Source organism: Pavona decussata, unplaced genomic scaffold, assembly GCF_977016875.1.
Source record: "Pavona decussata unplaced genomic scaffold, jaPavDecu1.1 SCAFFOLD_95, whole genome shotgun sequence".
NCBI lineage: Eukaryota > Metazoa > Cnidaria > Anthozoa > Scleractinia > Agariciidae > Pavona > Pavona decussata.
Genome location: NW_028145512.1, coordinates 408,764 through 436,318, shown reverse-complemented (window position 1 = coordinate 436,318; position 27,555 = coordinate 408,764). Strand labels below are relative to the sequence as shown.

The 27,555-nt window shown below is 39.8% G+C and overlaps 2 protein-coding genes across 3 annotated transcripts in view; both read left to right on the top strand.

Annotated features, from left to right (window-relative positions):
• Positions 1 to 27,555, top strand: part of LOC146472959 (small subunit processome component 20 homolog) — a 54,124-nt gene extending 26,569 nt beyond the window's left edge. For both annotated transcript variants that reach the window (XM_085118708.1, XM_085118707.1), the window contains exons 22-40: positions 6,774 to 6,941; positions 7,573 to 7,739; positions 8,578 to 8,725; positions 9,282 to 9,398; positions 9,841 to 10,011; positions 10,672 to 10,803; positions 11,471 to 11,581; positions 12,076 to 12,155; positions 12,654 to 12,723; positions 12,920 to 13,039; positions 19,494 to 19,556; positions 20,219 to 20,350; positions 20,622 to 20,784; positions 21,505 to 21,668; positions 22,407 to 22,478; positions 22,615 to 22,824; positions 23,558 to 23,684; positions 25,209 to 25,354; positions 26,174 to 27,555. In XM_085118708.1, the coding sequence (XP_084974834.1) occupies positions 6,774 to 6,941; positions 7,573 to 7,739; positions 8,578 to 8,725; positions 9,282 to 9,398; positions 9,841 to 10,011; positions 10,672 to 10,803; positions 11,471 to 11,581; positions 12,076 to 12,155; positions 12,654 to 12,723; positions 12,920 to 13,039; positions 19,494 to 19,556; positions 20,219 to 20,350; positions 20,622 to 20,784; positions 21,505 to 21,668; positions 22,407 to 22,478; positions 22,615 to 22,824; positions 23,558 to 23,684; positions 25,209 to 25,354; positions 26,174 to 26,308 (2,496 nt within the window). In that variant the 3' untranslated portion in view covers positions 26,309 to 27,555. The remainder of the gene's footprint in view (positions 1 to 6,773; positions 6,942 to 7,572; positions 7,740 to 8,577; positions 8,726 to 9,281; positions 9,399 to 9,840; positions 10,012 to 10,671; positions 10,804 to 11,470; positions 11,582 to 12,075; positions 12,156 to 12,653; positions 12,724 to 12,919; positions 13,040 to 19,493; positions 19,557 to 20,218; positions 20,351 to 20,621; positions 20,785 to 21,504; positions 21,669 to 22,406; positions 22,479 to 22,614; positions 22,825 to 23,557; positions 23,685 to 25,208; positions 25,355 to 26,173) is intronic.
• LOC146472960 (QRFP-like peptide receptor) lies at positions 527 to 5,203 on the top strand. The gene has a single exon (XM_085118907.1). It carries the CDS (start codon positions 3,088 to 3,090, stop codon positions 4,231 to 4,233), a length of 1,146 nt encoding a protein of 381 aa, XP_084975033.1. The 5' UTR covers positions 527 to 3,087; the 3' UTR covers positions 4,234 to 5,203.

Below are 27,555 nucleotides of genomic sequence, written 5' to 3'. Positions count from 1 at the left end.
TTTCTATATTTTCGTAACTAAGCAATATTACGTAAACAAACACACGTCCTCGCGAACGGATCAAATTCGCCCATGTGACACAAGGATCAAATTTCAACGCAATCGTTCAAGTTTGTTTTTTGGGCAATTTTTAATTCGCAATTACTGTATTTCATTCGATAATTAGAAATTCAAACTATTCTAGACCAAAGAAGGGTTTTTTTATGTCCTGTAAATTGTCAATATTCTTATAGAGGCGCTTTACTCCACAATGTGGGCGAGAACGCTACCCCCAATTCCGGTCGCCGTCCGTCACAGGAATTGCCTGTCCTATAAGCTTCTTTATTATTGTATGGCTAAGTTACGTTTATAGGTCGTACTATACTTAAACGCTTTACCACTACTTACCTATAAAGCTTCTAAGGGACTACCTCTCCACGGTATCAAAATTAACCATTACACATCTAAAACAGCACTCGGAGCCTCTAGTCAACCATTATCTTAACTGGATTTCTATTATGCTAGTCCCACAAAATAATTAATGAACATTGACGTTTTGCTTAAAGAAAATTTAATTAAAAAAATAATAACCTTGTTAAAAACAGCCCTTGTGCCTACAGCTATCAAATGTCAAGTCATCAATTTGCATCGATTCATTAATAACCACATCCATGACTTTCCACAATTATCTTTTTCCTGTTGTAACAAGAAATGAGTGTAAAATAAACATATGGCGCCCAAATGCAACGACCAAAGCCTTTGATTTACGAGAGACGCAGTGTGGAATTTAAGCACAGACTCTTGTGGGCCGGAGAAGACAATCGGAAATTAAAAGTTTTCCTTTTGTGGACTCTGTATCTGTAATGAAAAGCCGCTGGACACCAAAACGTATGTCTTCCTGTTCTTCGCCAGAGGCCAAAACTGACCACCAAAGGAAGCATTGAACTTCTAATTCAATTCTGTTTTTAGCAGTTATTTTTACTTGGGGCCAGGAGTTTCTCTTGACTAAGTTATCAGCGAACTTTGTATGTGACCACTATATTATGATAGTGTACGGTTTTATGGCGACCAAAACAAACACCACAAAAGGTCGTAAGCATCTTGCTTGATATTTCAATTCCACTTTTTAATTGTTACTTGGAATAAAAAAAATCTATTGACATTTTCAAAAGCATGCTCGCTCGATGATGAGCAGTCGTGAATCTCCAAACGTCACATTTTGAAAGAAAAGTGATACGGAAAGCTGAACATTTGCATGATAGTTTTACAATGTTTACATGTTACTTTTTTTAAATAATATCAGGTGCATACCACCTATTGAGCAGTTCTTTCATGTGTTGGTTTTTTGTTCTGTTGTACCACGTAGCTCCATACTTTGATTGGTTAGATGAAATCGTGGCGTGTGACCATTCATAGCCTTTGAACACTGCTTCCCTTTGGCGTTGTTTGTTTTTAGCGCCCCCCATGAACAAAATGTAGAAGCTAATGCTTTAGAGTTTCCGTCTTAACTAATTTTAGTTATTGGAAGTCGTAAGGCAGCAGCTGTGTTTTAACTTCAAGTCGATAACGCATCTTTTATGACGATCGTTAACTAGCATTTCCTTGTTTGAAGAGAGTCTTTGGTTTTCCGTTCTCTAGCGGGTAACGAGTTGTCTTATCCAATTATTGAACTAGTTTTGAATGTGCGCTTAGAATTTGTTTGCCTTTGCTCGAAAGAAAATCATGAATGTATTGAAAACAAGGCTTTCTGTGCAAACTCGATATATTGACTCAACGGCGTTACACGTCAGTGAACGCAAATAAAGTTTTTCCCGCAGTACTCCGATTATTGACATGTTTTCTTTTCTTCGATAAAGTGAGTAATGTACTACGTGCTTGGTGCTCTATTAAGGAAGCGCAATCTTCACGCGCAGGGCACAAAAGTAATTGCGGGTTTTTATGCCTAAAGCTTACTAAGGTTGCTGTGAAGGCGTACCAAGGTTTTACCGTCTACCGTGCGTTTATCCTCAATTCAGCACTTCAGCGTAGACTTAGCAGTTGTGTGTTCTTCGAGATGCGGGCGGAAAACAGATTCTAAATAACATTCTGTTGGGTGTCCTTTGTGTCGCGTCCCGTGGCTTGTTATCAAGCATATGCTGTTTGCAGCGTCTCTTTTTTACCGTCGTTCAAGTCACTAACAACTATCGCTGCGGTGTTTAATTTCATCAATTCTCCCTGGAGATAACGTGGTCCTCAAACATTTCATCTTGTGTCTGTTTTTTCTTTCGATGACGAACAACGTCGTCAAATATTATTTCAAAACACAGTTTGTCGCGCATTGAAGACTGTCCGCGAACAAAACTCTTCCAGTTATCCGCGGTAAAACTTTGAGTGTTCTTGTGAGACTTCAGTTCTTCGACACTGTTGAAATCACTCACTGAACAACTTAGTGTCAAAAGCAAGAGAGACTGAGCGTAAGTTAATTGGCAAGCTTTAATATTATCGATCAAGTACAGCTCTACTCCGGTTTTTCTGTAACTTGGCTGTGTGCCGTTTACTGTGCTGGAAACGTGTCCTTTGTATGCCCTTTGGAACGTACAAACAGAACATACCCTCCGTTTTGTTGTGATTTTAGTGAAACAAGAAGGCCGACGCTTTAGAAGAGAGAGAAAGACGAGTTTGGAGTTAACAAGTGACAGACGTCACAACTTTAGAGTCTGTAGTGCTAATTGCGAAAGTTTTTTTTTTCTTTTTTGAACGTCACATGATTTAGATTAGCAGCTGTTAGTCACCGAAAATAGAAAATAAGTTCAACTAGCAAGCCATATCTTCCACCCTCAACACCTTAGCCATCTAAGTCGCATCCAGTGCGTTTGTTCCACGCAAAAGATTATAACAAAAATACTAGTGAGGTCACTAGTGTTTCTTTTGAAAAACAGTTCCGTTGTGTACAAAACCACGAAGCCTTGTCAGTTCTTTTTGCGGGTAAACCAGACGTACTAAACTAACAAGGTCTCGCTGCCTAGGGAACTGAACTCTTCGACCTGAGTTACGTAAATACTCAAGTATCAGTAGCCTTCATTTCGGAAGGACAATCCGGCGACAAAGTTCGAAATTTGTGAAAACAAGATGAAAACCTCCAACGAAACGGCAAGCATCGCTGATCAGTTTTGTCGCGCGGAATCTGCAGTCGTGATCCAGACGATAAAGGTCCTGTTATATGTTGTCGTAATACTGGTGTCTTTAATCGGAAACGCCCTTATTTGTTGTGTTGTTTACAAGAGCCGCCGAATGCGAACGCCTGTGAATTTCTTCGTGGTCAACATGAGCGCGGCGGATCTGCTTATCACCGTGTTCTACATGCCAAGGATGATATCAAGAACTTCTCTTGGTATGGAGTGGGGAATGAGCGGAGACTTCGGGCACGTCCTCTGTAAGGTGCTGCCATTCACGCAAGAACTGTCCGCGTCCGTATCAGTACTTACTCTTATACTCATGGCCGTAGACCGGTTCATCGCTGTGCTGTTCCCTTTACAACGTCTCGTAACCAACCGTGTTGCGTACGCTTCAATCGTGCTTGTATGGCTGATCGCTGTGGCTATTCGGTCGCCAATGCTCTACGGCATTCGCTTTGTACTTGCCGAAGAGGGCAAAACGTTCTGTCAACTAGAATTCGACTCCAAATTAGCCTCGTTTCTTTACGTGAAGTTCGCATTTGTAATGTTCTACGTGGTCCCTTTATTCGTCATCGTTGTACTGTACAGTGCTGTACTGAAGTCACTCAAAAACCGAAAACCCATTGGAGTGGATTTATCTAACATCCAACGCAGGTGCAAAGATCGCTTGAAGCGCACCCGAAAAGTGATGAATATGCTGTTCACGATCGTGTCAATTTTCGCAGCGGGTTGGTGCTTGCACTTCTTCTTGCCAGTTTTGTATTTCCGTTTTCGAACGAAAGTTTGCGTCTTAGTTTTCCCAGCGTTCTTTCTTAGTCACGCCACCAGTGCAATAAATCCCTGTATTTACCTCATTTACATCGAAAATTATCGGCGCGGCTTCCGCGAAATATTAAACCCGCTTTGTATCCGGTGCTTCTCCGGCTGGTCTCCAAGTGCTAGAGTTGTACCTGTACATGGTTTAGCTGTTGAGGATGGAGGCGATGAAAGCAATCATGCAAGTCTAACGCTCAATACATTGGATTGTGGGGGCACTGCAAAGATAACAACTATAACAGTCCTTCCCACAACAGCGGCTACAAGCACATCTTTTTCTTAAACCTGTTGAAACTATACTGCGTGAAATCAACGAACTCGAAGTAGAACTGTTTAACAAATAAGTTTCAGTTCAATCATAAGTGTATGTATTTACAGTAGATGTAGTTAAAATAAAAGAAAAGTGATTGCCATTTTTCAGTATTCGAAATTTAAAATCATTGGTAAAATTTAGAATCCTTTTCCCACCGACAGATGCAAAAAATGTAAAATGGTAATTCAGAAAGGAGGCCGTCTAACGGCCCTCTTAATAAGTTTAGCGCATTGTTTGCTCTTGTAATAAGTATCGCAATATTACGATCCTCAGTTTTCTGTTTGTTGCCTATACTTATATGTTAAGTTCGCAAGATGTTTTTCGCAGTAGTTACCATTTTAAAATTTAGAATTCAAACACTGTTTCGGAGGGAATTTTCTTTTTGATAGTAGAGTCATAGCCGTGAGTCAGTAGAAGTAACCATTTTAAAATTTAGAATTCAAACACTGTTTCGGAAGGAATTTTCTTTTTGATAGTAGAATCATAGCCATGAGAACGCTTTGAAGTTAATTCGTTCGCACCCAGAGTCGCCATTAAGTCAAGTTATATAACGACAACTTTGAGTTTGTGGGTGGAACTTTAAAATATGACCATTCAATGAAAGCGAAGTAGCAGTTCTGCTTACTGTTTATCATCCAATATTTTGCAAATTCAAATTTGAGACCAATTTCCAGTCTTGCCCTTAGGTGGAATTCTTAATAAAAGAGTGAATAAACTAAGCTTGCCGAGCATATTTGCTTTATGATTATATTAAAATGCAAAGATGGAAATTGTTCTTTTTGTGTTATGTTTCGTCATAGTCCGTTCCGACAAACGAAAATCATTTTTTGCTTCTAGCTGTCATGTATTGCAATTGTAGCCTTTTGATCCATTGTAGCTTCTTGTAGAAGAGAATATTTCGTGTTTTCGCCTCTTACTTTCATCCACACTGCTTATAAATTTTTCATATATATTCATATTCATTTATTCTTCACGGGTATGTTATGAACTCAGAACATGACCAGCTCCCAGTTGGTTTGATAGCTCATTTCGTAGAGACTTGCACTGCCATCGCAGAGGTCATGGGTTTAAATCCCTTTCAAGCCTGAATTATTTTTCCGGTTTTTTCGCAGCATTCTGGTTGCGTAGATAACTGCGAGAATCTTTGAGTCTTCTATATAATCTTATATAGAAGACTCAAATATATTTCTTATATATTTCCAGTCGTATTTCTTGTTTACTCACATGACACCCAAAAAATATCTAGTCTTTTCTGAATCACTGATGACGATTTACAAGAAGGATAGCTTGGCGAGGGATGTCAATCCGTTGTTTCAGGCCCCCGTCTTTGCGATTGACGCTGTATTTGTAGAGAGCGTCTCTGTGATTGCTTTAACCAGGTGGTTTTCTTTCGTGGATAAAGGTGATACCGAGTGTTTACATTGTCTCCAATGTAGACAAAATACAAAAAATAAAATAAATAAGCAAGAAACGAGAAAGGGGTTTTATTTCGCAAAATCTATGCCATCATCAGACTAAGTTTAAATACAAAGCAGGTGAATTTAAATATTGCTGAGGTGGGGGATCCGCAAATATACGCGCGAAAAGGAAAAAAAATTAAAGTTAAAATAAGCATAATTCTCTGCTGGCTTTCAATCTATTGTTCAATGGTGGTCTGAGGCGTTTGATGTGATTAGCTTTTTTATACAACAACAATAAATTCCAGTTGTCGTCTTGATCTACAATGGTTGTGTTGGTGATGATTATCGTCATCACCTTTATCATCACCTTCTTTTGAGTGAACTCGGTGGCAAATACTGTTTTGCTTAATAATAACGAGAAAAATAAAAGAAAAAAAAGGCATGGGATCAGTTCCATTAAGCCGGCGTTTTTTCCAAGTCCATTGCCAGCAAATAATAAATGGTCTAGCATAAAAATTGGTCTCTGAAGTTGAAAAGAAAGACATGAAATTGAAAAAAAGTATTGGTGAATACAGTATTCCCACGTCATCCCAGCCAGGTATTCGAGAAAGGAAAGTTAATGCCAATGTGCTGCACGCCGGCAAAACGGCTAAGATAACATATTATCCAATTTTGAAAATAACTAGTCAAGAAAAACAGTTCCGCAGACTGTCAAATTGGACGAGACGATTTGGTAGTCATAGGAATTTTTGGAACTTGCAGGATTGTTGGCAATTTTAGCTTTTGATTTAAATGAAATGCTGCAATATTTTGCAGTGAGCTGATTCAAACTCTAGGAAAACTAGTAGAACTTAATTTAACGATATTTACACAAAACGTGAAATATCTCTGCCATTCAGTAGAGAAATCTGTTTATGGACTTAGTTTTGATCCTATTTTGAAAACGTCACTTTTACTGCCAGTTGTGCGTTTTTTGTTTGCTTGTTTGTTTTCAAACTGGACGGGCATGTTATACACTAGCTCGTCTACCATACTGTGCAATGGATCACGCGCTAGATATCCCGTTTGGAAAATAATTGGACAGTTGCTTGTATTGCTGTTTTGTTATAGGTGCTAGTTGAAGACCTTTTTGGCCAAGTAGCCGCAGAGCGTGAGGTAGAAAAGATCGCCAACAAGCTTCCTGAGGCGAAGACGTGCAAGAGTTTTGACACTTTTGAAATACTTGGAAAATTTGCTGGAACGCAGTCATTAACTCTTTTGGTTTCTCCCTTGAAAGAGGTTTGTTTTAACTATTGAGTTCTTTTCTTTATGAGTTAACTTTAGACTGTTTCATTGTTTTGTTGTATTCGCTTTGATCGCGGAACGGAAATCTCGAAAAGAACTGCTTGTGACAGCTCATTTCTTGAGGCTAAGGTGGCCCTGGGTCGGTCGGGAATGACATCCACTCACATTTTGTTATTGTTATTGTTGTTGTTGTTGTTGTTGAGGTAGCGTTATTGTTCTTATTGTCCTTGTTGTTGTTGATATTTCGCCGTTTAGAAACAGTGGAAGGTGAAGTCACTAATGGACCTCCTGGTCATGGTCTTTAACCGTCTACTTTAACAAACGGTTTCGCGTTGTTGCTATAGGTAATACAATGTTTTCCACATTGCCGTCTCGCTCTACCCGAATGTATAAAAGGGTACAATCGAACTGGGCTAACCCTACAAAGGACTAGCATCCAATCCGCCGGGATGGAGGCCACGGCGGGGGCGGGGGGCGTTACGCAGTGCTGCTTTCCTCTTAATGCCACAGGATTTAGGCGCCCGCAGTTATGAGCGGTCATGTTCATGAAGACTTTAGCAGACTGTGTACTCAAGTCGCAGAATAATCAGTGAGCAATAACACAACGCCTACTTTCTCCTCACAGGTTCTTGACTCGACTCAAAGTCACAAAGTAGCCAGACGAGTAGAGGAGGTTCTGAGGAGGATTGGTGTGGGTGTACAGTCAAACCCGAGTGTTACACCACAGATACAGCTCTTATTTATTCACGGACTCACTAACGAGAATTTACCTCTCTTGAAACCCAAACCAGTGTAAGAACAGCAGCTGTTCTATTCCGCCTTGATACATTTTCAGTCAATAACATAGCCGGCCGCAAGCTTTTGGATTCATTTTTGGAGTGATAGTTAGTTGATGTTAAAAAGACAAAAGAAATTAGAGATAGCACCCAAGGCGTTTTCTCCAAGGGAATCTTTAACAAAGCAACACGTTTACTGTACATTTCGAGTACAGTATCCTTTCTCTGTGATATCACAAAAGGCGAGCCTTCTTATAATAGACTGAAACGAGGGAAAAAGAATTCCACAGCGAAAATAGATCTTATCGGTATTGGAGAAGGCGGCAAAAGTCCTCCTTCATTCGTCACTCTCCTTTCCCTTTCTCACCCCTTCCCTTTGCGTTCTGTTTTCGTATTTTCTTCCTTTTGTTACTTATCTAAGGGCCGGCTATGGTTTCATTGAAAGCTTTTTCCTGATCGTTCCAGCCCTATATCTAACAGGTCATCATATTCTTTTTATGTTGCTAATGAGCATAGTTTAAATATATGATGGCGAATTGAATGAATGGAAGGTACAATGTGCATTGAGTGATCATCAGATTAGTGCAAAGAAATTTCAATGAAAACTATGTAAGGTTACAAAATTCTGGAGGTAGGATGGTGTTATCCTTCGACGGTAATGCTCCTTAAAGCTACCGAAAAGGTAGATAAATTCTGTTCTGATGAGTAATTGCCCAGTTTACATTGATCGTCAAATCTGTCGAATTTGTCAGTCCATTTCTAATCCCTAATGTTTTCAGCTTCCTAGCTTGCAATACTTTACGAGCCACAAAATACATTATTTTAACTTCATTTCTGGCCATTTTTTTTTTCAGAGAAAAGAGGGATACTCCAGAAAAGCCAGATGCTAGGCTCCACCCAGAAAGCTCGTTGTTGCTTCCAGAAAACCCCTCACGAGGAGGAAATGTGCCTCAGGCCAGCAACAAGACAAATCATCACATTCTGGTGGAGTTCGGTCTTCAGGTTCGTACATTTGATCAATTGAAGTAGGCATAATTGACTAATCTCTCTATCTCTTTTTTCCACTCAACGTTTTTTCTAATAATAGATAGAGAGATTTATAACTGATTATGTTTACGGCAAATAGCAAACGGCAGAGCTGACCACGTGACCATGTTTACCCTATATTTGCTGCTTGCTGTTTTCAGTTTCTCGTTAAAATTGAGTAGTTTTGTCAGTGTTTAGTCAGAATTATTTTGCACTATTCTCATCTGTGTACTATTTTTTTTCTCTTCAAGAAAACATAAACGCGAATCACACGTTTGCAGTTTGCGGTAAACGCGATTCTAAATCTCTTTAATGTTGACGTGCACCATGCCAATGCGGAAATCTCTGGCTTAAAATGGACCAGTTAAATTCCCGGATGAGTAATTTTCGTTTACAAGAAAATTCGAAGGACTGGGATAAAACTTATTCTCAAAATTGGTGAATTCTGTTTACGGTCGATCTGACAAATGGAAAGCGCCCTAAACCTCTTTCGGCAGAACGTTTTACATCCATTTCCCATTTATCTCTGCAGTTGCTGTACATGATGTTGAAACACGGGAAAATTTCCTCATCAGAGCGGGAGCATCACCAGATGTTGGATCCCTTTGTTGAGTTGCTGACTGACTGCCTCAAGTCAAAATACAACAAGGTTTGTGAAGGCGTAAGATGGTGACCTCCATTAAGTCCACCACCGTTCAACGTAGGGAATTGTATAGGAATGTTGCCACCAGACAAATTTATTTCTTAATGGGAACTGTTTCCTCTCTAATCAAAATGTAAAATGTTGTTTTTGTTGTTTTTGTTCAACTATAAACCTTATCAACAATTAAATATTTCGCTTCATTTTTGAGTAAGTGTTTGAGAATCGTGAGACGCAGGAGGCAGACCAATTGGCTGGTTGCAACTGTGGCCATGGAGGTCAAGCAACGTCCATCTGACAGTCGGAGCTGGACTTGAACCCAGAACTAGCATCCAAAGTAACCACGCTGCCTCAACAAGATTCGCTTTCTTATCTTGTGCATGGGTAGTGTCCTTTCGCCCTAATGACTTGATCTTGTTTTTATTCTGATCATTTCTTTGTTCCCTCCCAGGTGGTGACCATATCTCTTCGCTGCGTTAGTTGGCTGGTTAAATTCCCTCTTCCTTCATTAACCCGCTTTGTTCCCTCAATGGGGAAACTACTTTTCAATTTGCTCAAGAATTACGCTAAAGCCGGGGCAAAAGTTGGAGAGAACTTTGAAATGGTTCTCTCTGCCTTTAAGGTAAGTAAATACTCTTGTTTCCTTATTGAAGGCACAACGGAACCTCACGCCAGACTTTCCTTTCCAATGCCGCGCTTGTAGATGGACTAACGCAAATTAATAAAAACAGGATCATTGTATAATCCAGTTCCAGGGATTTAATAGGCTTAGCAGCCATGGTATGTGAGCTATTATACCATACCCGAAAATTAGTGACCATTAAATCGTCTTGAAGGTGTTTTTGCAAAGCGAAATCAGCAAGATCTAGTAACATTTCCTGATTGCTTTTAATAAAAAAATTATTCCACTCAAGCTTGTTGGATGTGAAATGATAGATAGCCAACTCGGAGCTACGCCCCTTGTTGGCTATCTATCATCTCATATCGAACGCGCGCTAGTGGAATAACTGTTAAAAATACTAGACTGCTAACAGCCCCTTATATTTCTAAGGGATACAATTTTCGCGCACACTCTCGTGGTTGGTCGCTTTACTATCGAAGAAGGTCCCACTCATAGTCTAAAAAAATACCGCCTATTTTGAAGTGCTCTATACTTGTATTCACACAATCTGACCAGTTAAAACGGCCACGCAACGAATCAAAGTGCCTGAAATATGATGACATTACTGAATTAAAAGCAAAACTGCGTTGTTTTAAGTAGAAATTGTTCCGTTGATCCCAGGCAATGACAGTTATCATACGGGACTTCAAGCAGTACACAGTAGCTGAAAAGCATTTGCAGGTGTTGTTAGGATTTGTGGAGGAAGACATCCACGATCACACCAAACAGGGAACAGCGTTTCCTCTTCTGAAGGTTAGTACTTCCTGGGGTACGGTTCAGGACTAACTTAAGGAAGAGAACCATTGTGACTTCATATAATCTATCTTTCGATATGCGGGGGGGGGGGGGGATTATTGAAGAGCTCTTAAGTTTTACCGCTTGTCTTTGTGCAACATTCAAGGACGATGTAAATACATCGTAGACATCCAAGTTGCAACTGGCATCATGATTTATAAACCTCGCGATTCAGGATACCAAAAGTGCATACAGGTCTACAAGTGTATCAATGGCTTGGACCCAGCTTATCTGCTAAATGACTTCCACTCCTCGGAGCAGATCCATAACTACAACACTAGGAACAAAGACCTTATTCTCCTGCCTCTCGCCAAGACTAGTAACACTCTTCCTCATAACTTGCGGCATGATCAGTCTCTCACTAGTTTTTAACTGAGAGTCAAGAAACATCTAAATCACCTTAGTTAATTTCTCACCTTCATGAACTCTTTGAATGATTTTTTGCTTTCATTTCTATATTTAATTATTAATTTTTATTTATATTTTATACAAATCTCCATTTAAACTAGCTATGCTGAACTGAAAAGTCTGTATAAATAATAAATATAAATAAATAAATAAATAAATAAATAAATAAATAAATAAGGATAAGCTATAAATTGACTTGGTTGTTATATTTCCTCAGGCGATCCTTTCTAGGAAACTCGTGGTACCTGAAATCCATGACGTCATGGGGAAAGTGGGTCAGCTGTCAATCACTGGCAGCTCACCCTCGGTTCAGCTTCAGTGTAGACAGGTGGGTAGAGGGAAGTAGGGACTTTTCATATTAAAGTACACGAAGTAATAAATGGCTGTTATTACAGTTGAGGCTGCGGTCAAGTAGTTTGTTTTAAAGGGCATGGAAACGAGTCGATAGGTTTGCGTGTCTCGTTTGCATTTCAAACGGCTGACGACCGTAATAACAGTTATTGAGAACACATGAAGCTTTTTCAATCAAACGGCGCATATTTTTTACTATCACTGCCACGCCAATCAGGTGGCGATTTTTCAAAGAACGGGAATCTTTATTTCCGGTGCACAAGTCGCTATCCTGTGTTAATTAAATCTACTCCAACCAGTTCAATTTAACCGCTTGATAATGATTACAGTATGCAGAGCATAAAGCTATCCGCTTTTTGCACAACTTGTGCCTGGTTCGTGAAGCTGCCTTCTCAACTGAATCGAGTGAGAGCCCTTGTTCCTTCTTTGTTTTGAAGAAGTGGTTTTACTTGCCTTTATTTTGATTCACAGTGTATGCTTCAGTTCCTTCTTGACTATCCGCTGGGGACCAAGCTACAAAGATATCTAGAGTTTTATGTTTCACAGTTAGGGTAAGTGTTCCATGGCCAGTGTTCTGCTGTTGGGCCGTTCTTCTTGAATATCACAACCAGAGCGATCTTGTAGCCTCGTCACCAAAACGAGGATGCACGTCAGTGATCGACTTTTGAAAAAGAGACTTGTGTAAGTTTCGAAATCTCTGTCGAACTTTCTTCCGAGTTTGCGGTGTTGGAGAATGTTTTCTGTTATTATAGCTCCCCAACAATACTGGAATCTTCACGCTATTAAAGCCGATAAGACGGTGTTAAATTTAAAGTATTAAGTAAAGCAGAAGAAGTCTTTTCTGTTTTGCCACGACATTTTCACGTAACACGTTTTTGCGTTAATGGGATTCGTTCGTAACGTGGTCTTATTTAAATATCTACAGCCGTGCTTCTATTTGCTGGACGCGTTTTCCCCTTAGTTTGACTGGTGATGAAGTGCCTCAGGTCTTACCACACTGCTAAAACAAGAAAGTGAACATATTCTTACGTTTATTTCTTTCATTTAAGCTATGAACACGAGACAGGCCGAGAATCAGCTCTGGAAATGTTGGCATCTATGTTTTCTTCGTTTCCTGAGGTAAGATTGTTGACCTAAAAAAGTGTCAAGTGAATAATAAAATAGCGTACTTGATAGCCAGGTATTCGTTGTCAGTTGGTTTTTCCAGGTAAGCAAGGCTTAAGGACGTGTACCATAGTTGCGTTGATTATTACTCTAGATTAGAGTAACGAGCTACTGTTGGTAACCGTGAAAGTTGTTTCTGTTTTTTTTTCAGTCGATGCTGATTGACTACGCTGGTTTCTTCTTTGTGCCGTTGACTTCTCGCTTGGTGAATGATGACTCTGCTGGTTGTCGTAAGCTGACAGCTCTTGCTATCAAATCCCTCCTAGAGAAGGTAATAAACTAGATTAAAAGAGTATGCGGAGATTATATTGTCTACTTAAGAGCAACTTTCCCTAACCACCGCGTGAGGGGCGGCACAAGGTCGGAAAAATGGACCCCTTGATATTTCGTCCAGAGATAACCTATGGTATGCTAAGAATCGTGATATAAGTTTTAGGTTCTAGAGTTTTTACATTTTTGAGAAAATTACGAAAAACCGTCGACAACCGGTGAAGCCGAAAAATCACAGGAATGAGGTCAAATTTCATGATCAGATCATCGAACTCGCGTGAAGGCGCATAGCAAATTATGGTTTTTCTTAGTGTATAATGTTAATCAGGAGGTATTGCTAAGCTGCTTTGATGATAGTTTAGACTTACAATTGTAATTCCGAATTTCTGGGGAGCAAGCGAAGAGAACCGAAATTTGTAGACTTTGAAAATCAAAAATTCCATACCATTTTCAAACATCTCAAAACATACTCGGTATTATGTAGAATTCTTTCAAAATTCAATTCTAGCAAGTAAAAGAGCTGTTTGTGAACGTGATATAATTTTTTTCTTGGCAAAAGTTATTTGTGAGGCGAGCGGCCCCATGCAAGTTGACCCAATTTGACCTTTCGAAGAGATCTTGTTTAACCAGGAAATGTAAACAATTCTACTATCCTTAGCTCGCTTTCTGAGCAAACCATTGTAAAACCCTGCCATTTCCCACCAAAACTACCCAGTTAACCTGAGATAATGCTTCGGTTACAGCTTACCTTCCAAATGGGTGTTTGAAGGCAAATAATTTTGATGTTCTTCGCTAATATTCCCGTGTCTTGCTGCCGTGCTTAGCCACCGGTCTTTTCATCACTACGGCATTTTCTAAGCGTCACCTCTTTCTGGGTTGTCCAATATTTTTGTAGGACCTGGATCCATGTCTTGCATATAAAGCATCCTCTGGGTATCTACTGAGTTTTGTATTGAATATTTCTAATGAAAAGAGGCAAGAAAGTGAAGGAACTAATTGAACTGAAAAACAGAGGCAGATCAATGTCACGCAATCTTTTCATCCAAGTGATCACGTGCCGCAAATACATCCGCGTGGATATTTTTGTCTTGCTCTTGCTCATTTCTTCATTTTCTTCCTTACTAGCATACAATGTTTTCCTTTTGATTTTTTGTAACTTTTTTATTTGCAAGCACAAGCCTATTTCGAAGGAGAGTTCTTTGTATGCAATACTTTGAGTCGGTGTATATACACGCAACACATCTACTTTTCCCATTTATTTCTAGTGACTGTGCAACAAACTAGAAATCCTATCTAGTTTTAGCTCCAAAAGTCAAATGCCTGGGAAGGTCCATTGCTAATGATTTCCTAAAGCAGAAGAAAGGGAATAGTAATATATATCTGAAAAAGGGCTAGTTACTGGCCGCAAAGCGAGTTTTTGTAATTTGTATTAATTGTATTTACCGATTTGCCCATGGCAGGTGAATACGCAAATAGGTCCCCTTCGTGGCGTATCTAGCTTTTTTAGGATTATGTTCGACAAGATACGTTTTGAGAATGATGAATTGTTCTAGAAAGTGACACAGGCACACTCGCAAAAAAGAACCTCGCATTTCTTTTTTCCGAGTATGCCTCTGTCACTTTCTAGAATAATTTATCATTCTCATTCATTCACCAGGCTGGAAATATACCATCACATCTATTTCATATACGACACGTTCGACATTCAAATCCTAGCAGTATGCAGGATGTTTTTCCCGTGAACCTTAGTTTAATGGCCTTAGCTCCCACGAGTCTCCTGTAGCTCAGCGGTGCAGCATTCGAACTACTAATCGAAGGTCTTAGGCCCCGTTTATATGGAGAAAAGTTGTCCCGGGTAGAAGGGTCACCCGCCTACCCGAGCTACCCTGGGCGAGCCAACTTTTCCTACATTTCCTTACAAAACTTGGCGAACCGTTTACATGAGAAACAAAAAGTTGGCTCGGCTAGAAGGGTGACCTGCCTAGCCGGGTCACCCTTTTGCGATGGTAGGGTCACCCTCCTAGCCGGGCCAACGTTTCTCCATATAAACACTTTGGCTCGCCTAGCCGGGTCAACTCCGTCAAGGCGAGACAATCAGAGCATGCGCGAGCTCTGTTGTCATTGGGAATGTGCGAGTTCAATGCCACCGACTTCAACGCCGACAAAGTCAAATTATATGAAAAGGTATATAAATCATTTGGCGTTTAGTGATATCAAGTCATGCCACAACAAACACTTGTATCTCAGTTTTGTGTGATTACGGACTTAACGACAGGCGAAATTCAACGCGAAAAGAACTTGAAATGTCACGCGGCTAGATTCAGTCAACCACGACTTGTGTAGCCTTCGCAAACCGATTTTGCCCGGCAAGTTTTAACTTCAGAATTGTTTAACTTGGTTTCAAAAACCATAGGAACCAGAATTTCCTGGGTATAAAAAGCCAACGTTTGTAAACTTAAGAAAAACAACAAATTTGATTTGCAGACTTCGAGGCGTTTTTTTTTTCGCATGTTTTCATGATCTCTAGACGGTCAGCTCTTGGCTCGGGCAAAAGGGTTAACTTTTTTCTCATATAAACGCTCGCTAAAGTTGACTCGGCTGGGAGGGTGACCCTCTTGCCCGGGACAACTTTTCTCCATATAAACGGGGCCTTAGGTTCGACTCCTGATAGGAGCACTCGGATTTCTTATTTCCGAGTATGCCTGTGTCACTTTCTAGAATAATTCATCATTCTCATTCATTCACCAGGCTGGAAATATACCGCATCACATTTATTTCAAAAAGGCAGGGCTGTCAACTCTCCCGGATAATCTGGGAGTCCCCAGAATTTGAACCTTATCTCCCGGTCTCCAGATTTATGTCTGTAATCTCCAGATTTTGAGCCGTATCTTCTGGTCTCCAGATTTATGTCTGTAATCTCCCGGATAATTGACAAAGTTTTCTATTTGTCGTAGACTCGAATTTGCTGACAAGAATATGTAAAATGTTTAGCGTTGTTTCTGTTAGTGTTTAATGTCCTCCCCCCCCCCCCCCCCCCCCGACTGCCCACTGAACCCGTGACTTTGGCCTGGATGGGACGCCTCTGTAAGGCTCTTTGTTATTGCTGTCCGGGGAAGTCATATTCTCCATATTTGAAGACGTGTGAGGTTGACAGCCCTGTAAAGGTGCCTTTTGATGCAGAAGTAGGCGCACGCTTTTTATGATTCTCGAAAACTATCCCTTTGGAAACTGAAAATGATTTGCTTTTGGTTTCGCACGTACAAGACATGTTTCTTTTTGCACGAGTAAAGAGCACGTAAAACTGTTTTCAGAGTTGCCATCGAGAGAGATCTGTGGCAAAAGGTTTGTTTACCTCAGTTTTTTAAATATAGAATTCTCACTTATTGATCGTTCGCCCGATAAGCGAAGCTACGTAGCACGTGCGAGGCTCCTAACTCTTTCTTAAATTCGGCAAACCTTATTACGCGGACAAACTCCACTAGATTAAAATCTTTTCAACTTACAAAGACATGTGCAGGAAAATGAGTTTAGGTCTTTTAAAGTGCATTGTATAACCTTGAGCGCTCACTTTGTCAAAAGAAAAAATTCCTTTAAAATCAAACATTATTTACAATTCGGCAACAGTAATTAGGACGCATGTGTTTACTTCTGCCAAAATTGAGTCATTTGCTTTTGACCGCTTTGGCTACCAACTAGCCGCTGAAACGAGCAATTTCTCTCCATCTTCCAATTTTTCAACCGATGACGCAGAGCAAATGACTCAATTTCGGCAGAATTAAACACATGCGTCCTAATTACTCAGAATGCCGAATTGTAAATAATGTTTGATTTCAATTTTTTTTTTTGACAAAGTGAGCGCTCAAGGTTATACAGTACACTTAAAAAGACCTAAGCTCATTTTCCTGTACATATCTTTGTAAAGTTGTAAAGATTTTAATCCAGTGGAGTTTGTCCGCTTAGTAAGGTTTGCCGAATTTAAAAAAAGTTAGGAGCCTCGAACGTGCTAGCGTCGCTTATCGGGCGAGCGATCGAAGATCACAGCTCGAACGCCGTGAGAATTCTATATTTAGAATCTTTTTTGTAGAGGTAAACAAACCGTTTGCCACAGATCTATTTGTGTTCGGTAATTATCGGTTTTAAACTTAAAGAAAAGATCTCTCTCGATGGCTACTCTCAAAACAGTTTTACGTGCTCTTTGCTCGTGCGAAAAGAAACATGTCTTGTGCGAACCCAAAAGCAAATTATTTTCAGTTTCCAAAGGGATAGTTTTGGAGAATCATATAAAAGCCTGCGTCTACTTCTGCATCAAAAGGTATCTTGTTGAACATATAACTCCTATTAAAAAGTTAGATGCGCCACGAAGGGGACCCATTGGCGTGTACACCTGCCATAGGCAAATTGGTAAGTACAATTAATACAAATTACAAAAACTCGCCTTGCGGCCAGTAACTAGCCCTTTTTCAGATATATATTACTATTCCCTTTCTTCTGCTTTAGGAAATCATTAGCAATGGACCTTCCCAGGCATTTGACTTTTGGAGCTAAAACTAGATAGGATTTCTAGTTTGTTGCACAGTCACTAGAAATAAATGGGAAGAGTAAATGTGTTGCGTGTATATACACCGACTCAAAGTATTGCATACAAAGAACTCTCCTTCGAAATAGGCTTGTGGTTACAAATAAAAAAGTTACCAAAATCAAAAGGAAAACATTGTATGCTAGTAAGGAAGAAAATGAAGAAATGAGCAAGAGCAAGACAAAAATATCCACGCGGATGTATTTGCGGCACGTGATCACTTGGATGTAAAGATTGCGTGACATTGATCTGCCTCTGTTTTTCAGTTCAATTAGTTCCTTCACTTTCTTGCCTCTTTTCATTAGAAATATTCAATACAAAACTCAGTAGATAACCAGAGGATGCTTTATATGCAAGGCATGGATCCAGGTCCTGCAAAAATATTACACAACCCAGAGAAAGGTGACGCTTAGAAAATGCCGTAGTGATGAAAAGGCCGGTGGCTAAGCACGGCAGCAAGACACGGGAAAATTAGCGAAGAACATCAAAATTATTTGCCTTCAAACACCCATTTGGAAGGTAAGCTGTAACCGAAGTATTATCTCAGGTTAACTGGGTAGTTTTGATGGGAAATGGCAGGGTTTTACAATGGTTTGCTCAGAAAGCGAGCTAAGGATAGTAGAATTGTTTACATTTCCTGGTTAAACAAGATCTCTTCGAAAGGTCAAATTGGGTCAACTTGCATGGGGCCGCTCGCCTCACAAATAACTTTTGCCAAGAAAAAAATTATATCACGTTCACAAACAGCTCTTTTACTTGCTAGAATTGAATTTTGAAAGAATTCTACATAATACCGAGTATGTTTTGAGATGTTTGAAAATGGTATGGAATTTTTGATTTTCAAAGTCTACAAATTTCGGTTCTCTTCGCTTGCTCCCCAGAAATTCGGAATTACAATTGTAAGTCTAAACTATCATCAAAGCAGCTTAGCAATACCTCCTGATTAACATTATACACTAAGAAAAACCATAATTTGCTATGCGCCTTCACGCGAGTTCGATGATCTGATCATGAAATTTGACCTCATTCCTGTGATTTTTCGGCTTCACCGGTTGTCGACGGTTTTTCGTAATTTTCTCAAAAATGTAAAAACTCTAGAACCTAAAACTTATATCACGATTCTTAGCATACCATAGGTTATCTCTGGACGAAATATCAAGGGGTCCATTTTTCCAACCTTGTGCCACATTTTTTCAATCTCACTCGGTCCCTATAGAGAGTCGCTCTTAATAAGTGTGTCCACTGTTTTCTTATTCTGCTTTGAAATCTGTAATTTCTAAACTCTGGAAACTGTTAAAGGGGAAGTATCACGAAAATTTTATGTCATTTCAAAGTCCAAAAATGTTTGTCTGACAACAAAAATAAAAGATAATTGTCTAGTTTTGTTATAAATTATCACCCCAGTGTAATAAAACTGTCGATTAGTGCCCCTGGCCAGAGAAAGAGTAAGTCGGAATGGATTAAAACTTGAAAAATATTAGGCTAATGTTTTTCAAGTTTTCACATTTTTGTTTCAAAAACGCGCTAAAACACAGTACGAGTTGTTCCTGTCAAGAATTGGGTTGATTTCTCTACTCTCGTTGTTCTAGAATTATTTTGTAGCAAAGTGAAGGTCTTATTTTACCATTTTTAACAAGAGGTCAAAAACCTCATGATACTTCCCCTTTAAGTTTACCTTGAAGTCGTCGACCGAAGTCCGATCACACACTACAAGAAAGCGCAAGATGCACTCTGGATTCCAAGGCGAAGTTAGATAATATTTTGGTAGAAACTTTATTCTGGAATCGATTCTCCGTTTCATATAATCTGGCCTAAATAATGGCCCTTTTACTTAAGAACAGTTTTTCTTGTGCCTTTAACTATTTTCTTGTCTTCCCAGCTTGACGCGGAGCAAAGACACAAGCTATTTGCCATTGTCCTGTTATGGTTCAAAGATGAGAAGGTAACAGGTTTTGCTGTTCTTTGCTAAATTGGATAGGTCTCCTTTTTAAAGTGATAATCAACAAAAAAAAAAATGAGTATTGCATTGTTTGCAAGCAGGAGATAAGGTAGATGGAAGCTAATGTTCATGTGTAAGGATCTGCACATGGTTTCCTCTCAAAGCAAACACGAAATGTCTATTTGAATTTGGTTTTTTAAAATGTCAATTTGTTAGTTAGTTTTAGGTCATGTTTATTGGACCGTGAAAGCTATAAACTGGTAGATCTTATATTCCATTTTAACTTTATCGGGATAATTGTGTTTATGTGTTGTGGACAAAGAAGCAGAACACTGGAAGATAAGGAAACCCTGACAATTCCGAGTCATTAATAGGCCATTTCCCAGTTGCTGTGAACCTCATTATGAGAGCGAGGTTAACTACAAAGCTTTTCTCACGAGAATTAGTTTTGTTTGCATATGAATGATTTTCACAATAAAAACTTTGCACTTAGCCTCGCTTTCAAAACGAGGTTCAAAGCAACTCGGAAATGGTCTATTACCTGGGTTCCTTACAATTCACTGCCGCGTTGTTGTTGTTGTTGTTGTTGTTGTTGTTGTTGTTGGTTGTTGTTGTTGTTGTCAATTATATTGTTTGTTTTTCCTGTTTAATATACTCTTTTGCAGATCTCTCTTCAACGTCTAGCAGCTCAAGTATGTGGCTTGTTCGTTGAAGTTGAAGGGAAGAACTTCGAAAGAAGACTGGCTACTGTACTGCCAATCATAACCAGCGTCATATCTCCGGAACAATTTGAAACGGTAACTAAAGAGTAAATAAAGCTCAAGAAACTTGTAGCGAAGGTGCAAATTTATTCCCTGTGTAGGGTTTTCGCGTTTGAGTGCCCTCAGTCCTTCTGTTGTTTGTTTGTTTGTTTTGCTTTTCTCTCTCCGATTCTATTTGTTCTTTGAGTAATACTTTTCCGTTTTCCACTGTATTTTTGAAGGACTAAGTTAGGTCTTAACTTGAGGACAAAACAGTAAGGCAAAACATTTTAAACTTTTTATTATGTGATGGAATCTTTTACTTTAGGAAGAACCCGTGGAAGATGAAGAACATCTAAGCAGTACAAGAGTTATTCACCGAATCAAAGATCACCTGCTGTTTAACACGCTCTCACTTCTGGCAAAGATACTCAAAGAATGCCAGGTGATCAAGAATCCAAGCAGACAGCAGGATATGGCAACAATATGGGGTAAGAGAATAACCTCGGGGGGAGGGGGGGGGGCAATAGATCTTATTCGCTTCGTTGTCTTGTTGTTCCATTGCAGATCATGTGACGGTACTCTAGGGAGTAGTCTCTTTTAGGAATGGTCATATTCACGCTGGCATGCATTCTTTACTTCCAAAAAGACAAAATATCATTTTTCCTGAGAATATCACGTGATTTTAGAGGATAATTAGCATATAGAGCGAATAAGGTCTATTGGTATACTTGGCTAAACCGTGTTGAAGTGTTAACGAAAAGTTCTTGATTCTTACAAGTACAACAGGACTGAGCAAAGGTAGATGGCCAGTCATGCGTTCACGGCGTCCCTTGTGCGTCATTATGGAATTTAAATCTGCTCAAATTTTCTTGAAAAACTGAGAGTTCACCTCACGGTCTCGCCTATTCGCTTGGCTTCTTTCACTCTAATTTGATTTCTTGTTTTTTCTCTCGCCACTTCATTGGCTTTACTTTCCATTACACTCCAAAACGTTCTGAACTTTCCAGCGTCAAGATGGATACTGATTTCATGGTTCATAGCAATTGTTACCTGGCAATCCCTCAAAACGATATGCTAAAAACCACAGGATGAAAGATATCTATCATAAAAGCTGCTTGCTCAGCCTATTTTATTATTGATCAATAGGTATTGACAACTTTGTTACACACTATTTTTGTAATACTCTTTTTGAATTGTTTTGTTAACAGAATCAATAGAAGCGCATTTGCTACATCCGCACGCCTGGGTCCGACTCGTTTCCAGCCGTTTGCTCGGTCTTCTCTTTGCTGCATGGAAACCCGAGGAACTGGTAACTGGCTATCAGACGGGAAAGACATCCATCGTTTATCTTCAGGAGGATTTGCCAGGAAAGGTTTGTCGATGGATCATTTTACAATGGAAGCCGGCGAGACTTTCTATAAAAAATCGGGATGTTTAGGGTAAAAAGTATGGGCTCCTAGTCAAAACAAAGCAGGTCAACGTTAAAGGCCATGTCGCTAAGCAAAACAACTACAGTATTGGCTAATGGTCTTTTTTATTTTTATTATTTTTTTTTTTGTTTTGTTTATTTTTTTTTCCAGTTTCCATAGAACATGTCGTTTAGGCTATATAATAAGTGGATGGCGACGTGGATGAAACGAAATAAATGAAAAAGGGACCTCAAGTCGAACATAACTCTAGATAATTGAGTTTTTCCAACGGAAGTCGAAGCTATGATACGGCTTCCATTTGCCCATTGGATGTACTATGCTAAGTGAAATACTCATTTTTACTTTGTTGTTGACACTGTTAAGCTCGCAGTACCGCGGACAAATGTCACATTAGAACCTACTAAACTCTATGGCCTCACTCGTCCGTTAGAACGACTCGTAATTTTTTTCTAGGTGCTTATTTCATGTCGCGGTTTGACAACTGATATCCTCCAAAACTATCTGATCAAGGCGGGCATACAGAGTTTCAAGTGGCAATTTCTTATTTTACTTCTGTTCATTAGTATACGGTAGGGTCGAAATATTGGTGGCATACTATAGCTTTGGTGTGGAAAGTTCACAAGTGCCACCTGGTGCCACCCAACTACCCAGTCACCGCCTTTTGTCTGTTATCTCTGTAGGTAACTAAACTTTGTGATGACCTCTGCTCGCAACTTCGCTCGCCACTTCTGGACAATGAATTAGGAGAACAGGTGAGGCGAGCTCCTGACATGTACAATAACGGAAGTACCTTCACTATTTTCGTTGTTACATCAGTTTCAAAATTTCCGCTTCTTTCGTTTTAGTATTCCGTCAGTAAATAACTGAAAACGTTGTGTTTGTTGACAGATTGTAAAGAACTTAGTTTTCTTGGCCAAAACACTGCAGATTGTACACAGTGAATGTGATTCAAGGGTTGAGAATGGCCAAGATGAACCTGCTGCTCGTGGAAAACAAGTAACCAGTGAGGAAGGTCCTTTCACTCTGAAGGATCTCCTGAGCAACATGAATAAACTGGCGACACTGGAAGCTTCTCAAACCCCAAAGCACACCCAAAAGGTCAGAATTGAGTTATGTAGTCTTCTTATGTAGTCTTATTTAAGCAGGTGGTATTTGGGTGAGTGACTCTCGAAGAAACCATAGGGCTCTTGTGTCGGTTTTTCCGTTTTCACTCTATACAGTTCTTTTCAGTCAACCACGAAAATGTGTGTTCCCGCTTCTGGCGTTCCATCTAAACTTTACTTGCAAACACCCACGCTTGCGGTTGCAATGGTTTTATCTTAATCGTTTGCGACGTGATCGAGTATATAGAATGGCACCGAGTTTCTTTAGGTAGACAAGTCGCCGAATTGCTGCCAACAATCCCCAAACAGTATAAGAGAGAATAAGTTTCGTCTTTGCGTTGTTTTTAAAAATAAGTGACGCGTCGATTACATGATTTTAAGGCATTTTCATTGCTTCGTCTTATCACGTGAGGTTGCTTATAAATTATTGTGTTTGTACGAAAAATAGCCTCAACGCGACTTTCTTGCGCTCATGTTTATATTGAATGTTTGGTTTTATCAATTAACAGAGTTGATAAGGTAATTTGGCCTCTAATGCCGGAAATCCCTTTACGGTGTCCACCGATAAGGCAAGTTACGTTATCAACTCTCTTGATAAAACCAAACATTCGTTTCCGTTCCCCACCGATGCAGCACCACAGTTTCTTTATATCCATATGTTTATATTGGTTTATTTTGGCCACTGATTGACTCTCTGGTGAATCCAATATCATCTAATTCACCTGTAGAGATCCTGTGTTTTAAGATGGCTGGCTGCAGTCTCTATTAACTTAGGAAAAGATTATGTTGAACTGTATCTTGTGGACATTCTAAGCCCAGTCTACAGAGAGTTGGAAGTAGCTACAACTTACAAAGGTACGTGTTCTCTATTTGTAGCTCTCGAACTCCTTTACGGAGGCCAAATTACCTTTTGAACTCTGTTGATAAAAAGCAAATATTCGTTTTCACTGTCCCTTTGACGTAGCACCGCAGTTTGTATATGTAATCAAATCAGTGGTGACGAGTGAAATTAAGAAATAATTTCACGAGTATACCATTTGATTACCTTTTAATATCATGGGTGACAAATTACGCTCACAATCGAGGTCGGTTCCGTCTTCTTTACACACGCAGGTAAATAACCGCTCGATTACTTTTTCCAACTGCTCAGGACGAACCCCCCCCCCCGGGGGGGGGGGGTACTCCAAAAAAATTTGGGTAAGGGTGTGCGGCCCGCTTCCCAAAACCCTTACCCTATTTATGACCAAAATCTGCGATTTTCCCTACCCTATTTATGACCTGAAGTAACTTCTTCTAAAAAAAAAAAACGAACCCAGGACTAGAGTGCAAAAATCTAAACCCTATTTATTACCAAAATGGCGGCAAAATGGCTAAAAGCGATACCCTGTTTATGACCAAAACAGCCGAAAAACCATACCCTTTGGCGCCGCACATACCTATATAGCCCATATAAGGGAGTACCCCCCCCCCCCCCCGGGGGACGAACCGTCTCAAGGTTTTTCTTAAGGCCATTTTCATCACACCAGTTCTCAAAAACCCTCACCCAGTTAATTGTGCTCTTTCGCGTATTTAGGTTTTCTGTAACGTCTTTTAATGCCGCAACTTCTTTCGTCCGTACCATCTTTAAACCTGGACGCCATCTTGGCACTGAGATATAGGAAACGGTGCCATAGGAGTTTTATAATTTCACATGTGAAATTATAAATTAACGCTGAAATTAAGGAGTAATTTGTCACTCATGCGTACTCTCTCGTCCGCATCGAGAGGTCTTTTGAAGAAATAACGAATTTCTTGCAACAGTGACCACTCTTTGAACACAACAGCAGATCCAGTCATGGTCTTTTTGGGAGTTTCTGTCTGATGGTATTTGGTCAAGCTTTACGTTGAAAGTTGTAAGGGGTCATTCAGTATGCAAGGCTCCATTCCGTTCAGTTACGTCCAACAGGCCAAAAACAAAACATCAAGTCTTTTATCACAGCGCCAGCAAGTCTGGACATCGTTCAATTTTTGTTCAACAGTGTTTCATTGGCTTTATTAGAGAAAGCGTGATTACAGAGGTAATACTGTCAATTACGAGATCATAGATTTTCAAAAGTCGTTTGCCCCAAAGAGGCACTCTTGCTAATTTTATTAGAATGCCTTATCCATGTCTAGTAATCGCGGCCCCCATAATCGCAGTCGACAAAGGGAGACCGCAAGTCTAATTTTCTGTTTGCGTTAGGCTGCCTGTGCAAATTTATGCACACCCACGCAAGTCCCCTCTCTTCAACATACAAATTGGCATGTCGGCCGCACTTTTTAATCTGTGATTACTATTACTAGTTTAAATGAGAATGTATGAGTCCATGTGCGATATTTATGACCGATACTCTCCTGTAGATTCCGATTTGAAGGCACTTGCGCAGGAAGTGTTGGACCTCATCAAGGGTCTTGTTGGGCGAGAAACATTTTCTCGGGCGTACGCCAGCCTCCAGCAAACTGCTACAGAGACGCGGGAAACGAGGAAGAGAAAGAAGGCACTGGAGGTGAGTCACGGGATGTCCTGGGTTTGGAACAAGTTTCAGTGAAAGCTGTAAATATATGAGACGACCAAACATGGAGATGCGGATTAACGAACCGTGATTGAAAGATGATATAATGGCATTGGCTTTTTGTTGATGTTTTTTGTTGTTGTTGTTGTCTTTTTTTTTTGTTTTGTTTTGTTTTGTTTTTTTTGTTTGTTTGTTTTGTTTTTTTGTTTTTTTTTTTTTTTTAATTCTTTGTGACTACAGCAGGAATTGCAGAGAAAGCTCGAGAGAAAATTCGTCGTGAACAGCACTTGAAAGGGAGTTTGATTTTTGCTGAATTTTGACATTTAAGAGTTTTTTTCCTCATCCTAATTTAGATTTATTGGACTTAATGCCGTAAACTGAAGTAAGATTTTATTGCCATCCGCAGAAATGATTTATGTGTCAATGCTTGCAGCTTCAGTTCTTCCGAATGTTTACGACTATCGCACAATCATAGTTAATTGAGGGACTGGCTATGAAACCTTGCTATGACAACAACAGTGCTGCAATTTGTATTGGAAGGGCCGCGACCGTGCACAATCCTTTGTTTTAATGATCCTTTGTTTTAATGTTTACACTACAGTTGAATATCTTAACAGGAACGTTCCTATTGGTCCGTTGCTCCAACACTTTTCAAAATCTATTGTGGTCTGTGTATGGTCAAGGCCAAAAATGCTAACAAAATCATAAGTTTGTCAGGCTTCATAACCATTGCGTTTTATTAACTATGACACAACGGTGCATCGCGACTGTGAATACCTCCTGCATGTAGCATAATTTTTATTTACCTTTCAGGCGGTGGCGGATCCAGCGAAGAGTGCTCGAAAGAAGCTTAAAAAGAACTTAGCAAAGAAAGAAACAAGAAAACGAAAACTTGATTCCCACAAACCAGAGAGGAAATTGAAAGCACCTCGAATGCAAGAAAAATGACGCGAATTATATGGATCAGACAATTCGCCGCCTTTTGAGTCCTTGGTCTCCATGTAAAAAGAAAAAAAAAAACGAAGCTTGTGGAGCAGACGATTCGCCACCATTTGTGCGGCCGATTTCTATGTAGAAAGCACGAAACTTTCCTGTAAAGCCGTCAGTTTTAACAAGACAATCGTGGATTCGCAGACTTTGAGACTTATTCTCAAACAAATCAGTGATTTCGCGCCATCCGCCTGTCAAACCTGGTTTTACTAGCGACGCAAGCACAAAAGCAAGCAAGTCACGTCGAAGGCACAAGGATAAAAGGACATATTTTTGTGCTTTAAGAAGTTTGCATGGGCCCTTGTGTTTATGGACCCTTGTGTTTCTAGTGCGCTTGTGCTAACGGCGCTGAGAAAAAGCCAGGCCTTAGATTAAGCTAGAATAATACAGCAAATAACGTTTTAATGAGCAATCAAAAGGCAAACGTAGATAGTTGTCGAGTGCGAGAATCAAGCACTCATCAGGTTAAGTTCAGGTTAATTTTAGCCACCTTCTGATGTTTTTTTCAGGCCAGGTCTTAGATTAAGCTAGAATAATACAGCAAATATCTTTTTAATGAGCCTATCAAAAGGCAAACATAGATGGTTGTCAAGTGCGAGAATCAAGCACTCATCAGGCTAAGTCCAGGTTAATTTTAGCCACCTTCTGATATTTTTCAGGCCAGGCCTTAGATTAAGCTAGAATAATACAGCCAATAACTTTTTCATGGGCCAATCAGTCAAAAGGCAAAACTAAATAGTTGTCAAGTGCGAGAATCAAGAGTCAAGGTAAAGTTTAGCCACCTTTTGATATTTTTCCGGTTGAAACAAAACTTCAACAGTTACCGAACATCTCGTTCCCTGAGGAAGCTTTCTTGTAGGCTGGACTTGTTGATTCAACCACATTGCACGAGATTGTGAACCAGTCAGAAATCCAAAAACGTAAAACGCGTATTTACTTTCGTCAGCTGGCCGAATATCAACCCTACGACTCTCGTTTCTCCACACTCGCCTTTTCTACGAAAAATGAGTTGTATTCATTTGGACGCGTACATACAAATAGAGACGATGAGAGCCCGGCGCTTACAAAAACGTAAAGAGTTGATCAGTTGTCAACTTTTGACGTTAACTTAAGTCGTTCATATGTCGCTTCCTGTTCTATTGACGTACGTGGAGCCAGTTAAAATTACGTTCGCATGCACAATAAAATTTCAATAGTTACCACAA

Coding starts and splice junctions, on each gene's coding strand:
- LOC146472960 (XM_085118907.1), top strand. CDS start 3,088: ATGAAAACCTCCAACGAAACGGCAAGCATCGCTGATCAGTTTTGTCGC.